Raw genomic sequence first — 26,209 nt, 5'->3', positions numbered from 1 at the left:
GATGGCGCTGTTTACACAAAGTTGATCAATAAGACTGAGAGCAGCCAGCGGTTTTTTTGGCTGATGGATCCACATGTTTCACGTATAATATAAAACGGTTCATCAGAAAAAGTGACCTCCTGTGAGAGATAAATAAAGAGATAGAGACAAATAACGTAACCGTGCGTCACAAAGTGGGGGATGTAACAATAACTTGCTACCATCAGCTCTGACTTTTATTCCGACCCAGAGGAGCAGGTCTGAGCATGCGCACTGCATCGGTTCTATGGGGACGGGAGGAGGACATCACGGAAAAAACGTAGCAGCAGCAGCACCACCACAAACCCCACACACGCCGAGATTTCGTCTTCTCGCTGCGCTGTAACTGCGCGACGAAAAGCGGGGCTCACGACTATGCCCGGCGCGGCGTCAAAGTGCGGGGAGAGGACCACTTGACAGGCCTGGGCGGAGGTCTGAGCCTTTTTGCCGGGGAAGGGGAAATACATTTGTTTCTTATGGGAGAAGCATGCGGGAAATGGTCGGAGGTTGCTGCGTGTGTTCAGACGAGCGAGGCTGGGCTGAGAATCCGCTGGTTTACTGTGATGGACACGGCTGCAGCGTCGCCGTTCACCAAGGTAACGTTAGGCCGCTGTTAGCGTGTGATTACTGGGGCAGCTGTGGAGACTGAGCCGGCGGCTGGAGAGGCAGCCAGCGGTGCTTTAGTGGTGGGTCGGCTGTCTACGTGCGTGTTTGTGTGTGTTGATGTGTGTGTGTGTGTGTGTGTGTGTGTGTGTGTGTGTGTGTGTGTGTGTGTGTGTGTGTGTGTGTGTGTGTGTGTGTGGGAGGGGTAGGTAGGTAGGTAGGCGTGCTGTTTGTTGTTTCCTCTCAGTCGACACACATGATTAAACACTCAGGGCCAAAGCACAGTGATACGGAGCCTGCATGGCGCCTAGATGCCACTTAGGTGTGTGTGTGTGTGTGTGTGTGTGTGTGTGTGTGTGTGTGTGTGTGTGTGTGTGTGTGCGCGCGCGCGCACGCGCGCGCTGTCTGGCCCGGTCGGATCCACGACATACTGCAAGAGGCGTGTTTTGCGACAGGAGAGGCCCGCCGGTCTGGACACCGTGTTACCTTTTTATCGGACCAGCAAAAAGGGGCAGCTGACCTAAAAAAAAATCTAATTTCTGCAGCCTGGCACTGGTTGTTGGGACAAACTCTTGCAGGCTGGTTTTTATTTATGCTTGGCTGACTTAATACATTCTGCCCTATAATCTGCACCTTAAGTTTGTAAAATACTGATGATCCTCAAAGAAGTGATGAAATTCAAGACAATATAATATGTCTATATTATGATTATAATAAAATCTGATACAGCAAGTTGAATAAAGATTTGTCATGAAACCGACCAATATAAGATTTTTGAGCACAATAAAGACAGCAAATCTTCAGATAAGGTGGTTGATACAGTAAATTGTTTTAACTGGAAGGAAAAAATGCATCATCTTTAAGAATTTTTGAGGGATGCTTTCTTACACAAATAACTGAATTAGAGAAGATATAATGTTAAAAGCATTTGGTAATAGACCACTGTCATCTGGCTCCTCAGTTATTTAGGTCTGCTGCAGACAGTGCTGAGAGTCACACCAAGTGTTGACAACATTTCTTATTCACACTAAGCTTTTTTTTTTTTTTTTTTAAAGAACTCATTGTAAAAAAAAAAATATGCTGCCTGGTTTAGGAAGTTTTTTAATAAATGAAAATGGTCGTCGCTACAAAGCCTGAGCTTCTGTAGTTCATGGTAACAAGAGACTAATCTTCAGACTACTTATATTGTAAACATAGGGACATGTGCTAGTGCTAATAAAAGAGAGAAGTTTATTTTTTTTTAAATTCAGTTGTCTTGCAGTGCTTTAGTTTCGCAGTGTCTGACCCCGACAAACCCACTGCCGGCTTTAAAGTATGTCTGAAGTATCAGAACAGTTAATTTATTCCAGCATCTCAAACACGCTGATGACACTGTTTGCCAGTTTCGCAAGACAGTCACCATAACCTTTTAAACACCTGCTGAAAAAGCTGATTACATTACCAGCATGCCGTTGATTGAATTTTTGATCAGATGTGATGTAAGAAAGTTAAAAGATGTTATTTATAGTCCATATTCCCCAGCTCCTACAGAGAATCGCTTTAAAGGCTTTATATGTGATTTTTTGATCCAGCAGATGTCGCCCTTGAGCACCAGAATGAAACCAAAACAACTGGCGCTGCATTGTTGTGTTAGCATGCTAATGCTAGCGATCTTTATTATGCTCGTATCTTCACACTGCATATAAATTTACCTGAAATGAGCGTGATCTAGAAACACAGTTAAGCAGTGAGTACAGTATGTTATTCTTCTTTTCTCTAGTCCCTCAATTAAACAACTTTTATACACGAGGGGAGGAGTCAGCTGGCCGTCCTGGTGATGTAAACAAAGTGAAGATAGGACTCTGAAAACTCTGAAAACATCACAGACAGTGGGACTCGGGTGTTACACCCATTGTAGACAGTCATGACTCACAGAGTTATTTTCAGAGGATATACTTGATTTATATTATATTTAAGTGTGAAAAATCACATATGAAGCCTTTAAGTTCCTCTGTGTTTAAAAATAATAATCATTGTTTAAAGGTAATCTGATCAAAATGACATGAGATTAGATTCTTAAACATGTAAACACAATGCATGGGGCGCCAGGTAGTTAAGGGGGTTAGTGCACTTGCCTCATGTATAGAGGTTGTAGTCCTCCAGGCGAGGGGCCCGGGCTCGAATCCGACCTGTGTCTGCTCTCCTGTATTTCATCCCCAACTCTGATTTACAGCTCTATTCACAGACCTATCTCTACAACACGGGCATTCAAATCCAAAAAAATGAATCTTGGAAAAACAAACACATAATGCATGATGTACATAAAATATGTTACAGTAATATAAATTCTGTTGTACCTGTATTTGTTAGGGAAATTGCTGATGAACACCATTGAAGAATAGGTGAGCTTGTGCCAATCTGTTTTATATATATGTGTGTGTGTGTGTCTCACCCAGCATGCTATGGCATAGTCCAAGTGCCCACCGGTCCGTGGTTCTGTCGGAAGTGTGAGTCACAGGAGAGGGCGGCGCGTGTGGTGAGTATGCCAGCACACACAACACGACACAACACGTCCATCCCTTCCTGCTCCACCCGTTATATGATTGTAATAATAATAATAATAATAATAAAGTTTATTTATAACGCGCTTTTTGCAGACAAAGGTCACAAAGTGCTTTACATCAACAAAAAACAACAACAGCATACATACAATGAAAGAAGAAAAAAGTAGTACATTATAAAATCCTGCTATAACCAGGAACAATAATTGGCACAATAAAACACACTCACAACATGCTCTACTCTCTCGCTGCCCCAGAGGTGTGAGCTGTGTCCCCACAAGGATGGTGCCCTCAAGAGGACGGACAGTGGAGGTAAATCATCTACCTGTTTGTCTTGAGTTATACAGCAAAGTGTGTGTGCTTCAGATTTCCATTCATAAGAACCTTATCTTTCTATTGATCTGCTGACGATGTCTCGGTCAGGCTGGGCCCACGTTGTGTGTGCGCTCTACATCCCCGAGGTGCAGTTTGCCAACGTTCTCACCATGGAGCCCATCATCCTGCAGTACGTCCCACATGACAGATACATCAAGGTACTGACACACACTCTGCTGACCGGATACAAACCTGTTTGACACATTGAGAATTGAACAATTGGTACAATAGAGCTGTTTTCTTCTATACACTATGACACAAATGAACAGGAACATTTCAGGCAGAATGCACCTGGTCGCATGCATACAGTCTAAAGTGGTGTGTTGGTCCTGGGATATTAAGTGTCACCATCCCCTCCTGTTTGCTTGTAGTGAATTTTCCTGAATATTTCCTGCTTCGTTCTCACATCAACTTAAACCCCAATTTGAAACAGAAAATGTACAAGGGGGGCTATCAAAGTGAAAAAGGTGGCTGTTTGCGTTCACACATTTAGCTCACCGCAATAATTTCAAGAAATTTACAAGATTTTTTTGTAAGTGTGAAAGCACCATGACGGGCTTCAGTGTGGTACTTTGTCTCTAAGCTTACATGGGCATTCAAGCTATTTTTGAACTAGGGCCTTAATTTGACTTATTTTGGGGAAATTTGATTTATTGCTTGTTTTTTGTTTTTAAAAGGATCCAAACTCTTCAATGTAATTTTTTTAGGGTTAGATTTTGAAAAAAAACAGAACAGCTGGTTTATTGACCTATCTGAGGCCACATGTATTTTTCTCATATTTCTTTTATTTAGGTTAAAGTAGACAGGCAAATGATTATATTAGCAGAAAAAAACATGCTTGTAGTGTTTGAAACAAAAAAAAAAGAAACCTTTTGGTTACATTCCTGAAATGAGAGATACCTGGTCCACACTGCAGCTGCCTGTCATGTTTATTTTATGACACATGGCTATTTTTATTTGTTTTATATTCAATGAAAAAGTAACTTTGGTCAGTGGGGACATGCTCATTTGGCTGACCTCTACGCCTCAGCAACCCATAACATTTTTCAAAACATAATTTATTAAAATATGTTTGTGTGTTATAATGCAAAGACACATGGATCTTTCCATTTCTTGTTTTAAAATGCATTTTGTGATTTACTTTATATGAAAATCTTTGAGGTAAACCTGTGGGACACAAAGTTTTCAGAGTCAGCCTGTGTGAGGTGTGAACAAACAGCCACATTTTTCACCAAAACTTTATAATTTAGCATTTCTCCTGCCAGCACCCTGCTGCTTTGTCATGATGTCAGAGTGAGCTGATGTAACCCGTATTTAAATACGAACACCTCCACAATCTTTGCACCTTTTATCGTTCATGCAATTTTTATTATCAGTCACAAAGTGCACACACAGTTTAGTACTCTTTAGCTGGGATCTTATCGGTACCCAGAACTCGTGCTGTCCCACCACCAATTTCCTGAACAACTACAATTAACCCTTTGTGGCCGTGATATCTGTAAGACATCAGTGCAGGGACTTTGTTTCAGACCACACTTTGTTTCAGTGTCAACAATCATGAGAGACATCCATCATCTGCATGACTGCTGTTTAAACAAAACATGAAATAATGCATGCAGCCAAATGAGCATGTTGTGGGAAACACACAACCCTGGTTTCTTCTCTCCACCTACACATCCCGTACAGACCCAGAGCTGAATGTGGCAAGGTCACGCCTGCTCTCTGGAGGTTGTCGAAAGTCATTCTGGGAAATGTGGGAGATTTCCAGCTGAAGCAGAAATAGATTCAGCTTGTCAAGGGAACAACAGATACTTGAATGTACTGATATGTGCTCAAGAGATTAGTTTGAAGTCACATGTCAGATATAAAAAATAAATATATGAAGCTTATGTCTTTGAGAAGTTTGCTGTACTTCTTGCAGTGTAGGACTAGGAAAAGAATGTTTTCAACTTTTGGCCCATTGGTCAGACATTATCAATACTTAAAGATGTCCACTTAGGTTCTTGGGTATGGGCATTTTTTTAAAGAAATAAGAAATTAGACATAAAAAAAACTTGTGAAACAATTGTTTTTTTTTCGTTATTTAAAGAAACATAAATAAATGTTATCCTATTGAGAAATATGTAAAAGACTTCTCTTCACGCAATATGCGCTGAATTTTACAATTAATGTTTCATTTTCATTTATATCACATCCAAAAATGGCTCTCATGTCTGTTTCCTTACACTGCAGATCTAGCGTGATACTGATACTATTAAATCCACCAATGAGCAAACACTTGGCAGCACACACAAAGAAAGTAAATTATCTAATGGGATCAAACATGGAAAATATTGTAAGAAAAGCATTTCTTTCACAATTATATTTCTCATGCTTTTTTTTTCAAGAAAATTGTCTTGAAAGGAAGTTTTTAAAGTCTGCCTCCATAACGCACATCGGCAGTTAGTTTCATCAGGAGACGAGCCTGATAACTAGAAGACTTGACTCCAATACTTCTTCAGGAGTCAGGACTAAAAAGTGGAGGGACTTAGCCTTTGCTCCTGGCAGAGAAGGGTTGAAGCACTGGGATGAAGTACTTGCATTGAAAGTAATAAAAGACGAGGAGTGCTGATTTTAAATTTTTCACAATGAGTACAAACCAGAGGATACTTGCTCCCGTACTTTGTTTTGGATTAGATTAAGAATGTCTCCTCTTAATCAGACAACTGTGGACTCAGGATGTGGCTGAATGCAGAACAAAAATCAGTCATGGAAAGCGATCCTGTTTGTGGGAGAAGTGAACTCCTTCTGATTTGTTGCCACTATAAAGAGCAGCAGAGATGACCCCAGGACTTTTTTCTGAAAGGTCAGAGGTTTTCAACTGCTGCGATTTGAAAAACACACCTAGCAGCACTGTTGCCTTTTGGTCCAGAAAGCTTACTGACATGTTTACATGTGAAAATGTTTCATGCTGTACACTGACTGATGACATAGAAAGATAATGGGACCTCACACAGAGATCTAACTTGTAGAGATAGACCGCCTATGGGAAACATATGTTGTGCTTTGACGTTCAGAAATGAAACAAAATATCAGATTCCTTTTTCTTTCTTTGTTGTAAACCGTTTAGCCACAGACTTGTTTTGAGACATAGCTTTTTTCTTCCATCAGCTGTCGTGTATACATTTATACCTCGGATGAATCTTTGATGGATTAAGATTTATGCATAGCAGAAAAAAGATAGCAGTGTATGCAGCGTGCACCAGAGCCGCTCCTTTCAAGCAAACCATGTTACAAAGAAATCAATATTTGAAGCATGGGGCTGAGCAGCCAGTTGCAGACATGCCGTGTTTGTGTCTGTGTGCGTGCCTGCATTTAAATGTACACATGTGAGTGTTTGAGCGCCCAGTTTCATATTACTGTGTCAGCTACAGTAAATTGCATGCAGCTTTCTCCCCCCCGTCAGAGCCATTCATCCACATTTTGCCTGCCTGCATTCCTAGACGGCGCTACAATGGACAGTGAAAACTTGAGAAGCCACTCTTCCTTTTTGACGTGCTCGGTGCAGTGGTGGTGTCTCTGGCATTTCATTACACAGCAGACGTCCTCAAAGGGGGAACAGAGGGCAGAGTAGGATGTGGGGTGTAAAGGAAAGGACAGAGGAAACGGGAGAGAAAAGGGCGAAGCAGAGAGGGCTGAAGCAAAAAGGTAGAGAGCCCGCTGTTCCTTTGTCCCGCACCTGTTGCTAGGCCTCTCCTGCCCCCCACCAGTCAGCCCCGCTCACTGGGGGGAAAAGCTGCAGAAGTACAAAAGCTCTGTCTGTGCGTCAGGGTTTGTCTGCTGGTGTGTGCTCAAATGCTTACATGTATTTTGCAGACGTGTGTGTGTACATTAACATGTCATTTAAAGACTCATGCTGCTCACCATTGATACAAGAATTCTGCTCCTGAGCCTCCTTTCTCAACCCTGGCTACATTGGAAGATATTTTACTTATTCTGTTAGTTTGAAGAAGAAATGAAAAGTAGATGACAAAGAAAAAGTGAAACTAAGGAGCCTCGAGAAAGGAAAAAAATCCAATGTAAAAGCTGCATTATTATTTTTTTATCCAGCCACAAGCTCTTCAATGTCAACTTTTTTCCCCACAACATTCCCAAACATCTGCTGAACCGTTCACTCACACAAAGTCGGCGAGCGCAGAGCAAACGGCTTTTGTTTGAAAGCTCCATCTGTTGTCTTGACAAGCCAAACATCCTGATCTTTTACAGTATAGCTGTGGCTGCCCTCAAATTAAGAAGTCTTTCCATCTTTCCCACAATGCAATCACAGCGGTTTCACCCTAATGGCCCGACTAACGTGAGTGTAAAGAGTGTGCTCTGCTAACGATAGACAAACACTTGGAAGAGGAGACCTCCCAAGAGGTTTCAACTGCCTTCCATATGGACCTGCATTTTGTTCTTTAAACAGCGAGGACTGTGAACTTTAATAAACTGACATGTGTCTGTTACTTCATCTCTTTTTCTCTTTGCTGCTTCATTAGACCTGCTATATCTGTGAGGACCATGGGAGGGAGAGCAAGGCTGCCTGTGGAGCGTGCATGACCTGCAACAGACAGGGCTGCAGACAAGCTTTTCATGTCACCTGGTAAGAGTTAACGTGTGTGTGTGTGTGTGTGTGTGTGTGTGTGTGTGTGTGTGTGTGTGTGTGTGGGTTTGTGAGTGGGGTGCATGGAATTGGTTGTCTGTAGCATGGTGTTTAGCTAGCTCTTCCGAGAGTACCTTCAGAAATGTTGTAACATATACCTAAGAATATATTCAAGTGTCTGTACAGTGACCTACATGTGATGATTCAAGAACAGGAGAACAGTTCTAATGGGAACAGCAGCAGGTTACCAGAAAGAGCCAATCTCTGTTTCCCATAGCTGTATTTATTTTATATACCTCATTATCTCGTAACATTTTAGTTTATTTGCTCTTTTTGTTAATTTTGTGTCTGACTGGCAGATGTTGAAAACCTCAAATGAAGCTTGAAAGGATGTGGAGTAGATTTTTTGTGTGCAAACATTTGATATTTGATCCCTGATGTCGTGACCAATCACAAAAGCTCACAGGTAACATCAAAGGGAGATGTCCAGGTGTCTCTTGTCAGGCGTGTGTGTGTGTGTGTGTGTGTGTGTGTGTGTGTGTGTGTGTGTGTGTGTGTGTGTGTGTGTGTGTGTGTGTGTGTGTGTGTGTGTGTGTGTGTGTGTGTGTGTGTGTGTGTGTGTGTGTGTGTGTGTGTGTGTGTGTGTGTGTGTGTGTGTGTGTGTGTGTGTGTGTGTGTGTGTGTGTGTGTGTGTGTGTGTGTGTGTGTTCTCCTCTCTGATCCTGTGACACCCTTTGTGCAGTGCTCAGATGGCAGGTCTGCTGTGTGAGGAGGAAGGCCCAGAAGCTGACAATGTGAAATACTGCGGCTACTGCAAGCATCACTACAACAAAATGGTAAGATGGACGACAGTCTGCAAACAAACCAGCACAAAACACCTGCAGTAAAAATGAAGTGGTAGAGTTACAAACATCTGGAATGTCAAGAAAGAAAAAACGATCCCGTAGATGCACTCTGAAGTGTTGACAGTAAACATGACAAAAACAGCTGTTGTTATGTTTCGATTACCACCTTCTGAAATGTTTTTATCTAACTAGCATGATGATAAAAACTGAATGAACATCTTTTTTTTCGTTGTATTATTCAGTCAGTCACTGTGTTAATATGAGATCATTTTAGTTTTCAGAATGGGGGATATTCTTCTAAAACCAGTCCCTTATTCTTCCTCCCGAGACTTGTTTTCTCCGTTAAATGGAGATTAAAAAAAGACTGTATAGCTGCTTCTTCTTCATCAATTCTTCTCAGATTTCAATTGCTTTGGCGTCTGGATGAGAGCTGGGTAAAGCGCTTGAGGTGAGGCCCTGTACATTGCTACGAATGGTGCTCTGTGGCACATGAAGCTAAACTAAAGTTTCAGTAAACTACTCAGTTCTACAGCACAGCGTGTTATGTGGTTCATAGAGCAGATACACAAGCATTTCCTTTAGCCCCGTAGCACCATGGATGACCCTGATGAGGGCCACAAGCCAAAACACATCGGTCTAATTTGTTATTAAAGTTGATCTTCATGCTACAAGTGTTGCTCGAGCTTCAAGCCGTTCGCTCTAAATGCACCTTGTTAGTTGGTGAAGTTGTGCCAAAAAGTCCCACTCTGCTTCTTCAGCTCCGTCTCCCAACCTCTGTGGATCTGATGCATTATGCCCAATGTCTCCATCCTGGATGTCACCTCCGTAGCTCTTATTGGCTCTGTAGTGAGCTGGGGCTAATGTCAGTCAATGAACACAACACCAGCCCCTTCAAATCGTAAGGGCTTCTATCAAGCACCAACATAAGAAGCTCAACTGCTCCTGCCCATATTTGATCTTCATCTAAAAACCAATAACATGCTCTGTTTAATATTTCCATAACACCTCTATTCATTATTTTAAAATCAAACAATCTGTGTTTTTTTTTTTTAAAGCAGAAGAAGCTGCGCTCCAGTGAAAACACAAGCAGCTCCATCTGTCATCCCAGAGGTCGCCCCACCTCTCCATCATCCCAGGAAAAACACCATCACCACAAACTGAGGAAGGTCAGCACTAAAGAAGTATCACGATCCGTTGCACCTCAAGCAAAGGAAAGCATAAAATATCAGGTTATAAAAGTCATGCATTATCATAAATGAAAATGTTGTTCTGGGGCATGACACAAATAATAATCGCTTGTGTTTGTTGAGGCCCTTTGTGTAAGAGCTTTTAGTGAATGTTCAGTCGGACCTTGTTTGTCTCCTCTCACGCCTGATCTCTGTGTGTCCACGTCTGTTCAGAGTCATAAGGACAAGATCCGACAAAAAGAGCGCCACAAGAAGTCCTCTGACGGCCTGAGCACCTCAGTGATGACCAGCAGTATCGAAAAGGTATTCAAATCTAAACCCGAATCAAAAACAACAGAAGAACAGAATCAATCAAACTTGTGTATTGATGGCTCGTGTGTCTGTCTTGTGGTGCAGATATCCTCCAGTCACCACAGCAGCAAGGACAGCGAGGGAAAGTCCAAGAAGCAGAGCTCACACAGTCACAGTCATCGCAGCAAAAAAACAGGAAGCACTGGCAAGAGCTGCTCCTCGTCCTCCTGCTCCTCCAGTCCGTTCAACACAGGTACCACAGGAAGAATCTAACATCTAATCTATTGATAGCATGGAGTTTGGAATGCGAGGCATCGTGTTGTCTTATGGTTCCAGATGTTTGTACTTTATGGACTAGATATTTGTTAAGTATATTACATTTATTTTGTTTGTTTGTTTACTAATTGGGTTAACACTGTGTGAGGCATCTGAGGTTAAATAGGTAGGTAGGAGGACCAGCATGCACTGGGGTAGGCCTACTTTTATTTGTAGCAGTGCAAGAGAGGCAGCAAAAGCCTTGATTTTCTTTGTTCTTTTGTTGGCTTCCTTCCTTTATGGAAATGAAATCATAATATACCCAGGGCTTTAACTCTGTGTACACCCCGTCTCCATAGTACATGAGTGGCCCTTCGATTATGTCTGATTAAATTAGATTAAGATGTCTAGTGTGACATAATGATTACCACACACAAAAAAGACTGTCCGTTTGTTGTTGTTTTACTGTGTAGAAACACCTAATGGGTAATGTATTAATGTGGTATTTAAGAGGTAATAACAATTTCAACAATTCATAGCTTTTAAGTCACATGACCAAGCGAGGGCAAAAAGAGCTTCATCCACCTCTGAACGCTGTGGGAGCTGCAGCTGAGCTTGTTTGTTTTCCATCTCTTCATAACAACCAATGTTTGCTTCACCTGAAAAAGTCAAAGACATTTTGGGCACTTGCTACCCTTAATACAGCACTTGTTGATGTTTACTCATATCTAGTGGAGAACTCTTCCCCTTACACTGCCGCGAGGATCAAAGCCTACAAAAGTACAGATAGATTCATGTATTTACAATGGGGCTGAGTTAATCGTGCTGCTGTTTGGGAAGTGCAAGAAATTATTCATCATCAAGTGTAAGTGAGTTCTAATTAGCTAGTTATACGTTACCTAACAACTGAATCAGGATCATTGTCAGCTGTCACGTTCACTCAGTGTTCCTAGGAAGTAATGTTAGTTTAAGAGTCGGTAATATTGAACTCATGTAAGCACAGGATTAGGAGAAGTCTGTTCTTTTGTTCTCTCAAAGAAAACAGCAGAGTGTCTAATTCATCCACAATCTCCTCCTCTCCTTCTTTCTCAGTTGGGATTCTGAAGAAGTACAACCTGATTCAGATTCAGATTCTTTACTGTCCCACAAGGGGAAATTTGTGTTGCAACAGGAGCACACAGAAGACAAGAAACACAAGGACAACATCACCATAAAACATAAACCAAAACAAATTTAAAAAATCAGACAACACAGCAAAATATAAAAACAGCGCAATAAAATCAGTCAAGAGCTCATACCAGAATGGAAATTCAAGGTATTAAAGTGCAAAGTGGAGGTGTGCAAATGTGCAATTCAAGTGCAAAAAGAGCAAGAAATACCTAATTGTTGTTTAACATATTAATTGCACTGCACCTGGGTATGTTTGGTTGTCGATTAGTGCATCCAATGAATCAACAACTGTCTTTAGTTTAAATAAAGAAAGACTAATATGTCCTGTCCTCACCACAGTAACATAGTCCTTCTGTTTTCTGTTATTCATCTATTCTGGAAACACTGCTGGGTTCAAACCCAAACTTTGCCAATCGGTGTAGGCGTACAACGTCAGAGGTATGTTTTAGTTTGTGTGTGACCACAGCGTTTGTTCTTCTCTCACAGGTGGCTCCCTGACCTCCACTCAGGATTTCCATCAGTTCTCATCATCCTCCCGTCTGGAGCGCGACCACGATCGAGGCGGCGACGACCACAGCAGTGATGAGCGAAAGGAGCGTCACAGGAGGCCGGCTGTCCAAGAGGAAGAGGAGGAAGACGAGAAGGAACGGGACAAAGACGAGGAGGGGGAAGATGAGGAAGAGGATGAGGACAGTAAATACCACAAGCCACCAGCTTTGACTTCTGCTGATGTCCCACTGGCGGGGTCACAGGGTCACGACCGGTCCGAGGGCAACTCGAGCCCCTTTGAGAACAAAGTCACTATTTCCACCTTTGGGTCCATCATGCGCATCACGTCCACGTCCAGCCTGGGCAGCAGCAGCAAGATCCGCAAGATCTCCTCATCGGGGGACTACAAACCCTCCAAGTCTCTCAGTAAACAATCCCAACTGAGCACGCCGCCCATCCTAGAAGAGGCGGACCTGGAGGAGAAAGCCACTCCCCCGCCACTGCCCCGAGAGAGGAGGCACCGCGGCAACAAGAAAAGCAGCCACGGTCCAGGACGCCCACGAGGCAGCAAGAACCGAGAGAGGAGGGAAGAGGAGCATCATCACCACCACCACCACACAGTACCTCCTCCTCCTCCTCCTCCTCCTCCGGCCTTAACCTCCTCTGTTTACCCAAGCCCATCCTCCATCCCTCACCCCGCCTTCCCCTCCACTCTTCCGCCCACCAGTACCACTTCCTCCTCTTCTTCCACATCATCTTTCTCCTCCTCCTCTGCAGGCAGTTTTTCCACAAGCCGCGGCAACTCGCTGCTCGGCTCCGGTGAGTCTGACTCAGGGGGGGTGTGTGTGTGTGTGTGTGTGTGGTAGCCTCTAGCTTCCTGTTTGTGTGTATGTGTGTGTGTGTGTGTGTGTGAGAGAGTGAGATGCATCACTCATCTGTTGGCATGTTGGTGTGTTCATATGCAGCTCCACTTTAAAGTGTTGAAATGTTTCCATTACCTATGCACCGTGTCAGCACAGAGGAAGCAGCCTCTCTGTATGTCAGGTGTGCAAACTGTTGGCTGAAACTAGAAGAAAAAGACCACTTTAAGTTAGAGCCAATCAGGTTGAAGCAGGTTTAAGAAAGGCTCTGTTTCATGATGATGTTTGTTAATGAAAGTGGTTGTGACATTCAGAATGGAACATCTGTGACACAGTATTTAAGGTGGAGAGATTGTTGTAGATAGTGGTTTAAGTCTGCCCTGCATCGTTTCCTGCCCTACTTACATATCGTGTCAGGTACAATATGGCATCGTTTTTTTAGGTTACTACTACTCATGAACTGAAAATGACAATAATTCTAACAAATCTTTTCTAGGTATCTACTCCAGTCTCAAGGACCCTCTCACGCTGGGCGGGGGTGTCTGCAGTACCCCTCTGTCTCTGGGTGGAGGGGTGTGTAGCACCTCCCTGTCCCTGGGAGGGGGTATGTGTAGCACCCCTCTCACCTCAGGACTCCTTCAATCACACGTTTCCTCCCTCTCACTTCCGTCAGTCAGTGCCGTCTCAAACACGCAGGTACTTTGCAAAGAAGAGATTATTAGATCACACTGCATGAAACATTAACAGTGTGTTCTCACTTTGTACTTTGTGTGCAGCCAGTTGTTTTTGTAGTTTTAAATGAACGTTGTGAATGTGTTGTGCTGCTTCAAATAAAAACAAGACTTTTTTTTAGTTATCATACTGCCATTATAACGTGATTATAATGCTCACTGTAAAGAACATGAAACTTTGTAGACGCGCTGTTAACAACAGAGTGGATGAATTCTCATTGATGTTTTTATTTATAACTATCAGCTGATCATTCATTGATACTTCACTAAGTCTATCGAGAGATATTAACCCAAAAAAACTAAAACAAAACATATTCATGCTAAAGTATTGCAGTCAGCAAATCCTAACTTGAAACCAACTTGAATACGCAGATGATTCATGTAAACAAAGAAAAATAACTGCAGATTATCTTTAGTTAATCAACTAATCAATTACTAATTATTTCAGCTCTTTAATCACAATGTCTTCCTTTTTACTATTAAGTCAAAAATAAGCTACATGCAGAAGGTGGGGGTGATTCCATTAACATGTAATGTGTCTGGAAAACTAAATGGACACAAACCCTCCACATATTACTGATTATTTCTTCTCATTTTTTCTCATTTTTTTTACTCAGAAAGCATTTCCACTTTAACCAACATCCTTCCTGATCGTCATGAAGATTTCTCTGTCAGCCAGATGTTGATGCTCTATTTCTTGTAGGTCCATCCGGGATCGAGCACCTCCTACAGTTTGACCTCCTCACAGCCGTTTGCCAGCTGTCTCTCCACAGCCCCGACACTGCCGCCACTACTGAGCCAAGCCCAGACCTCACTGCCAGGTGAGAGCAGGATGCAGATCAGAGTTATCGAGATTTGTTCTGAAACTCACTTTAAAAAAAAAACCTTTCACTGGAAAGCTTCTTCTGACACAATATGAGGGTTTCTTTTTTCAGAATCTGACACACATTGATCTCTTCATATTGCAAATAAATTTCATGACTCTTTGTTTCTCTTCTCAGAGACGGACCTCGATGACTGTCGCTTCCCGTGTCAGGGGAACTCACCAAGAGATAGTCTTTCTTCACAGTATGTCTCATTTCAATGTTTTTATTTAATGTTGAAGGGATTTCAAACACTTGTAAGCCAAGATACAAACATTCTGATGATTTCCTCCAATAGATGACTTCAGCAGTCTTTGCTGCAGTAAATTGAAATGCCTCTGCTGTGATCCTTCCTATGACGCTGTCAGGCAAGCAGAATAACAATCTGAGCCTTTAACTGACAATAACAAGCACTTTTAATGTCATTGCATTTCTTAAACATGACGTGTTGGTTTAGCCTGGTTGGTAGCATGGCAGCCGTATGTACAGAGGCTGTAGTCCTCATCGTACCAGTCACAGATTCGATGACATTTGGTTACAACATTTTACAGTTTGGAAAAAAACCTCTAATTATCCTTTATGTCTCGGATGCTATATTTGGTTTTACACGCCTTCAGGGTTGCTGAAAAATAGAGCGAATAGTAAATAGTTTGAATCACGAGAGATGTCCAATCTACTCATCTTGAATCCATCAAATAAAACATGTCTGGATGGATCATGTCGTAGCTGAACTGTAGTTGTTATCTGATCAGTTTCTATTTCTGTAAACAGCAACAGAAATCGACAGGAAAAGAGTTGATGGTTATTGACCCCAGTCACCCCGTGTGAATCAGAAAGAATACAAACCACAGCCAGGGTAGTTTCCCAGAAGTGACTACATGTTGGTTTTCTTCTTCTCCTCCTCCACACACAGGTCTCCTATGAGCTGTCTTCCTCTTCTGTTTGACCAGAGAGACGGGTTGAGTGCAGGAGTCAGAACCCGTCCAGAGAACGTCCCAGCAGCCAGCTCTCACATCGAGCTGCTGCTGGAGAAACACAGCAACGGAGAGATGGGAGTCAACAGTGAGTCTGAAGAATAACACACAAGGTGGTTTTAGGGTGAAGCTGAAGGTCACAACATGATCCATGTATGGATGCATTCCATGTTTGCTATCTAAAAAGTTCAGTCTGAGCCAAGTCGCAACATTTTTTTAGACATTTTTTTTCCCCAAAAAAATACCAGATTCTTTGACCTCTTTTAATACTCCAACAATCTTAGAAGCAGAAATCTTAAAAAAAGGCTAAATTATCTGACATTTTTTATCTATCCTCAGAAAACACACTTAATCTTAAATCTAGTGCAGCTAGATCAAAAAACATTTTTTTTTCTAATAAAAAGAAAGAATTAAAAAAATTCAAATTATATGGAAAATGTGATTAATTAACTTAAGCATCCCAGTTCATGATATCACTGTGTAATATCCTGGAATAGCGAAAATGTCTTAAGAAGTAACCGTTAGTACAAAAGAAATGGAAATGCTTAAAGAGAGAATTTAATCTCAGCCAAATACACTTCTTAACTCCTGTTATTTAGGTTGATTGATGGACTTTTCTAGTCTTCTGATTAGTCAAAGCACTTTTTACACTGCATGTCACACCTACATATTGACACACTGATGACAGAGGCTGCTGTGTAAAGTGACCATCAGAATAACTAATCTCATTCATACACAATCACACGCCACCAACAAAGCAGCGGGAGCAATTTGGAGTTAGATAGATAGATAGATAGATAGATACTTTATTGATCCCGAGGGAAATTCAAAGCATCCAGTAGCAGGTTACAAAGACGTACATGACATGAAACATTTGTTACAAACTAACCACAAAACCGACCCCCCCCCTCCCATACATAAATATTAACCTGAAAAAAAGATTTAAAGAATACCCCTAGATGAAACAAACTTAAACTGTGCAATTAAACATAGATTTATACAAGAAATGTACATAACCCGTGCAGGGATAAAAATATATGTGCAATATGTGCAATAAAAAGTTAAGTGTCTTGCCCAAGGACACATCTGAGCTGGGGATCAAACTTCTGACCTTCCTGTTGAGAGACGATCGACTCTACCAACTGAGCCACAGCTGATTAAAAACACTCAATTCCCCTTGGTTTGATCTGTTTTTTTATAGAGTTGTAATAGACACAAAGTGAAAAGATATGTCTCATAATTTGGACAAAAGATCTTGAAACACATGAAAGTGTCCGACATATAAACTGCTTTATTAGTTTGGGATCAAAACTAGGTTGAGGATTACAACTATCTTCACTTTTAGAGCACAGTAGTAGCATTTGTAAGCTGCACATGCTGACATACAGCTGCAGTCCTCTCTGTGAGGATACGATCGAGTGCTATTTAGAGATGATGAATGTGAACCTGAGGACAGTGCGAGGGATAGAAAATAGTGCCGCAAAGCAGAAGCTGCTTTGTTTCTCTTTGTTCTGTTGTGCCCTCATGAACCATACTGCTTACTCCATCTTACTCACTTTCCCTCTGGGGACATCAGCTGACGCTTGCTTTCAGATCTATTCTTTGCTGCTGCTTTCTCTTTCTACACAAAGTCCTGTCACAAATCTTTCCTCCAGTTTTTCAGACTTATTTCAGTGTTTGTTTGTTTTTACCACTGTCTCTCTTTTTGCCATTGTGTCCAACTTAAAGTGGGTAAAAATACACTTCTCTGTGTTCCAGTGAGAGTTCACTTCTCTTCCACTCTGCAGAAATTAGAGAGTGTTTGTTCAGTGGGTCTGAGATGCTGGGCACGCTGCACAGACAGCTCCATAGAAAATCAATTAGAGAGCATTTAGGGGATGGGTTGAATTCTATTTCAGACCTCACAGCGATGCTGTTCGTTTTGTATCTAGTATTAATCGACACACGGTCACAAAGGAAGGCGTAAACCATGCAAGCTCTTGATTGCTGATTGAAGTCAGAATGTTTTCAGATGTACAGCTTTTTAACACAACAACCATGGCGTCTAGTATGAAGTATAAAAAGTGATGTGAGCTGCAGAAATGACAAGAACGGTCTTTTACTGTCACTGCTTTATGGCGATGGATCTTGCACTCAGCTTTGAAGTCAATGAACTCCAAAACCTTGTTGTGGCCCAAATTTGAGGATATTTTTGGATGTCCAAAGTTAGCTACAAACTGCTGGTTGGTCCTACATATAAAACCTCCCCAAACACCAGGATCCAGGATCCTGTCCACACATCTACGCTCGGGTCTTACTCCCTCCACTGCAGCATGAAACGTGGGACAACATCGCCCCCTTTTCCATGTTTGTACCTTTTACACAGAACAGCAAGAGGGGAAATATTTCTGCAACTACAAATGTTCATTTAGAAACCATGATTTAGGGCATTGTATGTCTATGTTTGATCTTTCTTCATTTTATTTTGAATAAGCCAGCCTTTAAAGCTCTTATCAACCTGTGCACGGTCAAACTCTATGTGTTTGTAAATCTTTTCCTTATCTTTGAGGAAGTGTTTCCCACATACTGTTGTTATCTTTACTAACCCTGTTCCTATAGGACAACCCAACCCGATATAGTACGAATGAAACACCAACAATTTTCTATTGAGCTGTTAATTTGGGAATTGAGACATCATCATTTGCATCATCCCCGCCCTGTGTAGTGTCACTTTACACACCAAAGCTTTGCTAAAATGTATAAGTACCAAAACAAGTAAGAGGATTTAAAGGAGAGCCATGTAATGAAAACTCTAACTCTTAATGTTTTTTGTTTTTTTAAATGTACATAATTCAAAAGATTACAATGTTGAGTTATTTGGGTCACAGACACAGTTTGTGGACCTCTTATATCTTCAGGTATTAGCTCTGCTCTCTTCAACATTAAACCCATGCAGGGGCCTACTCGGGCTGTTTAATGGAAAACATCTGTAGGGGTGCACACGACCTCGGGCTGAAAGTACAGCTAAGAGCAGGACACTTCTACACTACTTTTGGTACAGCCTCGTCTCTTTTTGCACAACGTTGTTTAAACATAACCGGCTCAAGTTAATACAAACAGTAAATAAATGGGAATACATTACATAATTATGAGTTTGCAACTATTAAATACATTTCATCTTTATATATTTTGTTTGAACACTCAGACAGCTGAAAATGACGAGCTTCATTGAAATGTTGTGTTTACAGTCCATGACACATCTATCCTCTCTCTGCCTCTCGTAGTTGTCGAGATGCTGCAGTCGCTTCACTCCCTGCAGCAGGAGAACCAGCGGCTCCAGGACCAGATCCTCAGCCTGACTGCCAAAAAGGAGCGCCTGCAGATGCTCAACACCGAGATGGCCGTGCAGTTCCCTCCTCACATCATCTCCGCCCAGAGCTCCATGCACGCCTCAGCCCAGATCAACTTCCTGTCATCCAACCAAGGTCAGACTTCCCATCTCTTCTGCACACTGAGATGACAAAACTTTAAAACCATCTTACATTTTTATCTGCTGTTTTTTTTATTTCCTCCTCCCCTCACAACAGTACCCCTGCATATTAGCATATTAGGCTAATCTCTTTAGCAATACCCAGAAATGATGCACAAATCACAGATTGTCATGATTAGTTGATTTGAGGCATATCAATGTAAACAATGAATGACATGGTGGTTGATTTTGTCCTCTTCACCCTCTGTTTATGTCTCTTTTCTTTAGACCCCCTGAGCATCAATAAGAGTCCTCTGTCCAAAAGCTGCTTCCTGAATGAAACCTCTTTTGTTACCTCGTCTGAGGTGGGCACCTGAAGACCCTTCTTGTCTTAGGGCTCAAATATACTTGCTTTTGAACCACGCGTATGCGTAGACAACCTGCTGCATCGTGAATATAAATGTTCACACACTTACCTATGTACAACGTGTGTTACTGGAGGATTCCTCTAGAGGGAGCACCACATAAATCAGACTGCGTAAAACACCGTAGTAGAGATGATCTGGCACCAGCTTTGTTCCTACACAACGGTAATGACAAATCAGTGCGGGTAGTTGTCGACTTGATCTGTTCACTTTTCTTCAAAACTTTCCACCATTTTCTTGGCGGCTCTGTGGTGTCTCCGATGTGATCATTTACGGTTTCATTACCGGACAACTCTACACTGCTCCTAGCGGTTATATGCGTGTTGTATCTTGTGGATGCGTAGAGTTTAATTTCTGAGGATGTGCACAACCAACACTCCAAACCTCCGCAGGATACACAAGGCTGATGTCATGCGTTCGCGTAGTTAAAAGCAAGTATACTCAGGGCTTTAGACTCACAATAAAAACTAGGATGCTACTAACGCTATTTTTCGTTTTTGATTATTATTCCTGTTAGTATTGACATTCAGTTAGTTGGCTGATTTATAAAATGTCAAGAAATGTTTTTGTTGTTTAATAGAATAGAATAACTTTATTGATCCCAAACTTGGAGATTGTGGCGTTACAGCAGCAGGTTATCCAAACACACAATATTAGTAAAAAAACACAATATAATATTAACTACAAAGTAAATAAGTACTAAAAATATCAAAACTAAGAATATATACAACCAGGATTTAACTAAGCATTACTAGTCTTAAATATGACAACATACTTTGCTGGAGATAGATGTAAATGTTCAAAAACAGAGTTGTAAATGGACAGTATTGACATAGAGAATGTTTCCAGAAGACTAAGACGATGAGTGCATACCGACCGTTTCAAGCTAATTTTAACATCTAATGTAAACACTGTGCTAAGGCACCCAATGCACATCGACATTTTTATTTGATTGCACTGTTTGTCTTTGTTTTAGGAGCTCCACTCTGGTAGTCCGTCCCGCAGTAGCTCCTCCCTCTCCTTCCAGAGTACCCCTCCTCCTCAGCAGAGCCCCGCCTCCTTCGGACAGCCTCTGCTGAACGGCCTGAGTCGAGGTCTGAGTGATGGTTTGGGCGCCATCAATCAGGCGGGCTGCTCAACGCTGCCCTTGGTGGGCGGGCTGATGGCTTCCCTAGCGGGAAATTCTCAACTCAATATGAACAGTGTGCTGGGCAGTCTGAATGGTGTGATCCAGTCTCCTGTGCAGAACGCGCCCCAGCCCACCCTTCCTGCTCTGCGCCCCCAGCCTCCACCGCTAAACCCCCAGGTCCTCACATCGGGCTTTCAGCTTCCCAAGAGTGTGAGCCCGTATGTACCAAGTCTGTCTTTCAATCATCTGAAGAAGATATCCAATTTTTTTTAACAAAGTTTCAGACAGCCCACAGATATTTGTTGAATCTTGGCAGAAGCCCGTGTGTGTTTAAATGAATTCTGAGAGTTGTTATTTATTGAATGTATGTTTGTTACTTGCAGATCTTCTCTGCTGTCTGAGCAGCAGAAGCAGCTTCTTCTCGAGCAGCAGCAACAGCAGCTCCAGCAGTTCCTCACCTCACAGAATTTCACTCCGGTAAAGATCTCTTTATGACACTCTAACCCTTTTCACACATACAGAAATCTCCTGAAAAACTCTGGAGATTAGTCTACCCGGAGGTTCTTCAGGCTATGTGTGAACGCAAACAGAAGCATTTTTCTTGCAGACTTTACCCGGAGTTTCTCCTGCCAGACCCCTAGTATTTTATCTGCAGAATATCCGAGTGAGCTGATGTCTGAACGCGGCAGCATATTCTCCGGAGATTTCAATTTGAGCCAATAGAAAGAAAATGACGTTTATATAGTGACCTAAAGAGTCTGCACACGACCTCTACGATCTCCGTGCACGTAATTAAACGTCTGCATTCTGTTTTCTGTTCGTCAGTATGTTCTTCTCTCTCTTTTGTGGATGTTGTCATTCCATTGGATTACACATAGCATTGATATAAAGACAAATATTCTCATTATAATGTCGTGTAGCGGACACTGTTGCTTCGGCCGCTACTTCAGCGTTGTTTATTTACGTCACGTCTTACGTCGGGAAATCCCCCCCTCCCCTCTGACAGGGAAAGTCCCCCGCTGTGAGGAGCATATGTGAACGGCTAGTTTGGGAGAATCTCCGGAGCGTTCCTCCTGTAAATATCTAGATATTATCCGGAGTGCATATGTGAAAACGGCTTATGACAACTTTTTTTTTAAAGCATAACTTCTACTAGTTTTATACCCGTCCTCCACACTATTCTTTCATCCACACACATGTGATAATTGCATCTTATGAGTCACATTGTGTCCCTGCGTGCCCCTGGCCCTTTCCTGCAGGGAAAAGCAAATGACAGTTACCTTAACATAAGTAACTTCTTACGGACATAAACCGTCCTTTCGACAGGTTGATTTTGCAACCTTGTGAAAGTCGGAGTATCTGTTTTCCCTGTTTCCAGCCTCTAGCTTTAGCTTTAACATCCAGACATGGGAGCTGCACTGATCTTCTCATCAAATTGTCAGAAAGTAAATGTATAATCCCTCATTTCAACCCTCTACTTTTAAAGCGTGCTGATTTCTGTTTTTGTTTTCAATCAAGCCTTCTTGTTCAAATAATTTAGCAGAATCAGTGGAGGTTTGCTCAACAGTGCACCGGCCTGTTTGAATTTGTTTGGATAGTGTTATTAGTGCACTGTGATTGGTATTCAGCAGATAATAACAGCCAAAGAGAAGACCTTTAGCAAGTTTTAATATAAATATAAGGAGAGCAGTATCCATTAGCATGTCACTAACAAGTCACTTATGTTCCTGTGCTCCTTCTCAACTAAAGGAAACCAGACACCATGGATGTTCCTATTTGAATTGCAAATGAGTGAAGTTGTTGGGTTTGGTTTGTAGACTGGTCAGACACTGTGAGCTCTGAGTTTATACATCACTGATAGTTAGTTGAAAATGTGACATAACTGCAAATTGAGCAAGGCGCGAATTGTCTCACATGGAGGACATGAAAAAACGAGCTTTAACCCGTGTTAACATTTCATGAACATCCCATAACGTGTCTGTCATCTCCCCCTCCACTAGGAGCAGCAGGTGTTGGTGTGCCAGATGCTGCAGCAGCAGAGACAAAGGGAGCTGCAGCGCCTCACGCTGACAGGAGCCCTCACCTCCAACCCAAACTCACCCAACCTGCTGTCTTCAGCCACCGCCTCACCCCTGCAGGGAGGCAGCCTCTTTGGCCTGCAGGAAAACGCACTTCACAAGCCCGGGGTGAGTGACACTACTACACTGTCATCATGAATGTTACTGTTTTTTAAAAAGTAAGCAACATTTTTGATTCTGTGTTTACAGTCTGCAGGAGAGAAGGGCGGAGACAAGAACGGGTGATTTTTTTCCTGACCACACAGGAGCAGCTCAAATTAAGAAATCTGGCATCGATGCTAACTTGAAGAACCAAGGTCACACGTCTGTGTGACTGTTGAACATCTTTCCCTCTGTCATCCTCATCTTACTCCCTCATTTATGAATGTATAACAGGATGGACTTAAACGTCAAGGTGAAGTTTTTTGTGTTTTGATATTCTTTATATTCAAGGATCTTCTCATAGATTTTTGCGTAGGCAGCTTTCAGAGAGCATGAAAACAGTGATCTCTTCTTAAATTGCACTAATTTGTTAGCTAGACCAATGGGGCTGCTTTTGAAGGCAGATCCAGAACTCCTGCTCATCCCTGCAGGAGCTGCAGGAGCTCCCACGGTGGGAGTAAACTTTCTCTCTCTGACTTCTTTGAGCACTTACCTTTCATCATTTCCTGCTTGAACCAGAGTTTCCATTCAGTAAGTGAGACTTTTTGAAACCTCAACTGTCTTCCTGGATATTTTGTCTTCCCTTTATGTTGTTCACCCCCACCCAAGTTTCACCAAGATTTTGTATATGTTGCAACCTCTCACATGCACTTCTGATGTAAAGGGTAAATATACTGTCATTTTTTTATGCTTGTTAGGGGCATTTCAACATTAAGCTAGTAATTACCTCAGATCTTTCTGCCACATGTTTCCCACTGTTCAAATTTTTGTGATGACTTTTTACCGCAATAGCCTTCACTGGATAAACAATTAACTCATGTAAATGTAAAATGGCACAAAACCAAGGTGTCCAAAATGGCCCTAGAGTCCTCCAGAGACTGACAAGTACACAGACTTTATTTAAAAAACCACCCTGAGAGTTTCTAAAGACTTTTATATCCTTCCAGTTGCTATGGAGATTAAGCAGATGAAACCAAACATTTGGAAATTGTAAGTAAGAAATGAATTGTTTTTCCTAAACAAATGTGCACTTTGCATGTTAGAAGCTAACAGAGCAAATTAGCCATCAACACATGACCTTCTAAAGGATGCTTGGTACTTAGTAGGCTGTTTGGCACTGATAAGTTTTTTTTTTTATGTGAGTATTTTTGCACTCCTCCTCCTGAAGTGTTGTTGTTTTCGTTGTTTAGTTATTTTCACACTTAGATATCCTTTCATGATCATCGACTAGTCGTTCTTTTAGCAATACTGGATAGATAATGCCTTAATGAAACTAGATTTACAGAGGAAAAGCATGAGCCCAAAGGCTCACTCTCTTGTTGTCTTTCTTTGATCGTGTTTTTTATCTGGGGTTCATGGAAGGGTACGTTAGTAAAGTGAGAGCACTCTTCCTAAACCTGTTTATACTTTTGATAGCAGACTGGTAATTTCCAACATTGAAATGTGTGAATAAGCGTATAGTGGTAACTGAAGTGTCAAATCATTTTCTATTGTAAGTTTTGTGTTCAGATGCAATGTGCTTTAGTTTGTGCTTCAAAGAAACAAGGACTTACTTTGGCTCTTACATTCTATTCTGCACAGAGGAGTCATAGGAGAGCAAGATGTAAATGTTTGTTCAAGTGCTGTTGCAGCAGTGTATGATGCATAGTGTAGCTGTTATCAACTGAGAGGACAGAGATATGACAATGTAGAGACTTAATAAGCTTCTGCTCGATCATGTGAATACTGGAGACCTAAGAGGCAACAGAGAACAAATATCAAGATGCCAATCCATCTTCTAAATCAACTTTTTTGTGACCTAAACCAGTTTGTAATTCAATAATAATTACTAAAACAAAGCGGGTCGGGGGGAAAATATTATATAAAAAATATATATTTATTTTCTATCCTTAAAAAAAAAACTTCACTTTTTTGCTGAGGAAGTGACTTCAAAAAGGATCCAAGACTAATTTGATTTGAGAGGGAGGATCTCAAAACTTAGAAATGAGTCACTTTAAACAAAAATGACATGACAGAACATATGACAGGTAAAAAATTTTTTCTTTTTATTACCGGATGATGAACACAGGAGAGAAACTATTTGGAACAGACTCACCTGTCTCTTAGGGCTTCTGTATTTGATGAATCTGTCTGATTTGGGTTATCTCACCATGTTTCTCCTTTACTCCCGTCTTCTGTTTGTAACGTTGAACAGGATTTCCCTTACATGTGATATCTGGAGTGTTACTTTGTCTTGTTAGTGGCTAATGTAGACGTCGTAAAGGAACCTTAAGCGGCTCACTAGTCGATGATAAATACTGTAGCAACGACAGGAGAATGTTGAAAACATGAACCAACGTGTTGACATGACTCCATGTGGGAGGTCTGCAATTAACCAAGTATGTCCTTAGTATGTGAGTCCAGACACACGACCATGTCCAAGAGATTGACTGAGGATGGTGCGAAGGATTTCTGAAGCCGTTTCTTTCTCATGTTGCACTGGGGCCCTTTGGGCCCAATTGTAAATCCTTTTTTAGTACTTTTTTTAAATTTTGTTGGAATATGAGTTGTATACTTTAATAAGTTTGTGTGAAAACACATTCATGCTTTGAAGCTTTGAAGTTTGGGTAACAAAGATAATCCATGTTCTGAATGTCGTATTGTGTATCTTTTTATGTATTACAACAATGAAGCACCTGGCTCTGAATGAGAAGATGGAGAACGAGTTACCTATCGGGGTAGGAATTGCATGAAATGCAGTGAGGTCTCTCAAATGTGTTGCTAAATACCAAGTAATAACTATGCATCATTTTAAATGCATTGTTCCCTGAAAAAAAACAGAAATTAAATGAAATGAGCACTGAATTTTAAAAAAAGGACAAGCATGTTGTCATTGTACAGTGTATTTGTTTGAGAGAATTGATCAAAACGAATTTGACAATATTCAGATTAAAAGCCCTGTAAAGTATTTTGATATTTTTGTGTGTAAAATTAAAAAAGGACGGATTAAGAGAACTTTTTGTCAATAAATGTATTTTACTGAGTTGTTTTATATTTTCTCTTGAGTGTTCAGTGATTTATCTGCATGTGCTGAAAGAGAAAAGGTTTGAATGACAGGCTTGTGTTGACCTGGTCTGCTCCCTTTTCTACATTTACATCAACCAGTTAGAGATGTTAGAAGAAAAGA

At 41.5% G+C, this 26,209-nt stretch overlaps 1 protein-coding gene across 2 annotated transcripts; it reads left to right on the top strand.

Moving 5' to 3' along the window:
• Window positions 1-218: 218 nt before the first annotated feature.
• Window positions 219-26,074, top strand: LOC132981676 (protein AF-17-like). 2 transcript variants are annotated; one of them, XM_061047675.1, is made up of 20 exons: window positions 219-614; window positions 3,057-3,136; window positions 3,419-3,473; window positions 3,585-3,694; window positions 8,054-8,157; window positions 8,900-8,993; window positions 10,058-10,168; window positions 10,403-10,492; window positions 10,586-10,733; window positions 12,392-13,213; window positions 13,751-13,950; window positions 14,689-14,806; window positions 14,987-15,053; window positions 15,762-15,910; window positions 19,086-19,286; window positions 19,559-19,635; window positions 20,672-21,042; window positions 21,208-21,301; window positions 22,825-23,010; window positions 23,092-26,074. In XM_061047675.1, the coding sequence occupies exons 1-20, from the start codon at window positions 506-508 to the stop codon at window positions 23,125-23,127; spliced, it is 3,222 nt and encodes a 1,073-aa protein (XP_060903658.1). In that variant the 5' UTR covers window positions 219-505; the 3' UTR covers window positions 23,128-26,074. The 2 variants fall into 2 exon arrangements, with proteins under 2 accessions (XP_060903658.1, XP_060903650.1); XM_061047667.1 differs by having other exon boundaries at window positions 10,058-10,231.
• Window positions 26,075-26,209: the final 135 nt, after the last annotated feature.

The sequence above is a fragment of the Labrus mixtus genome, chromosome 2, assembly GCF_963584025.1.
Source record: "Labrus mixtus chromosome 2, fLabMix1.1, whole genome shotgun sequence".
Lineage (NCBI taxonomy): Eukaryota > Metazoa > Chordata > Actinopteri > Labriformes > Labridae > Labrus > Labrus mixtus.
This window is presented reverse-complemented; position numbering and strand designations above follow the sequence as displayed.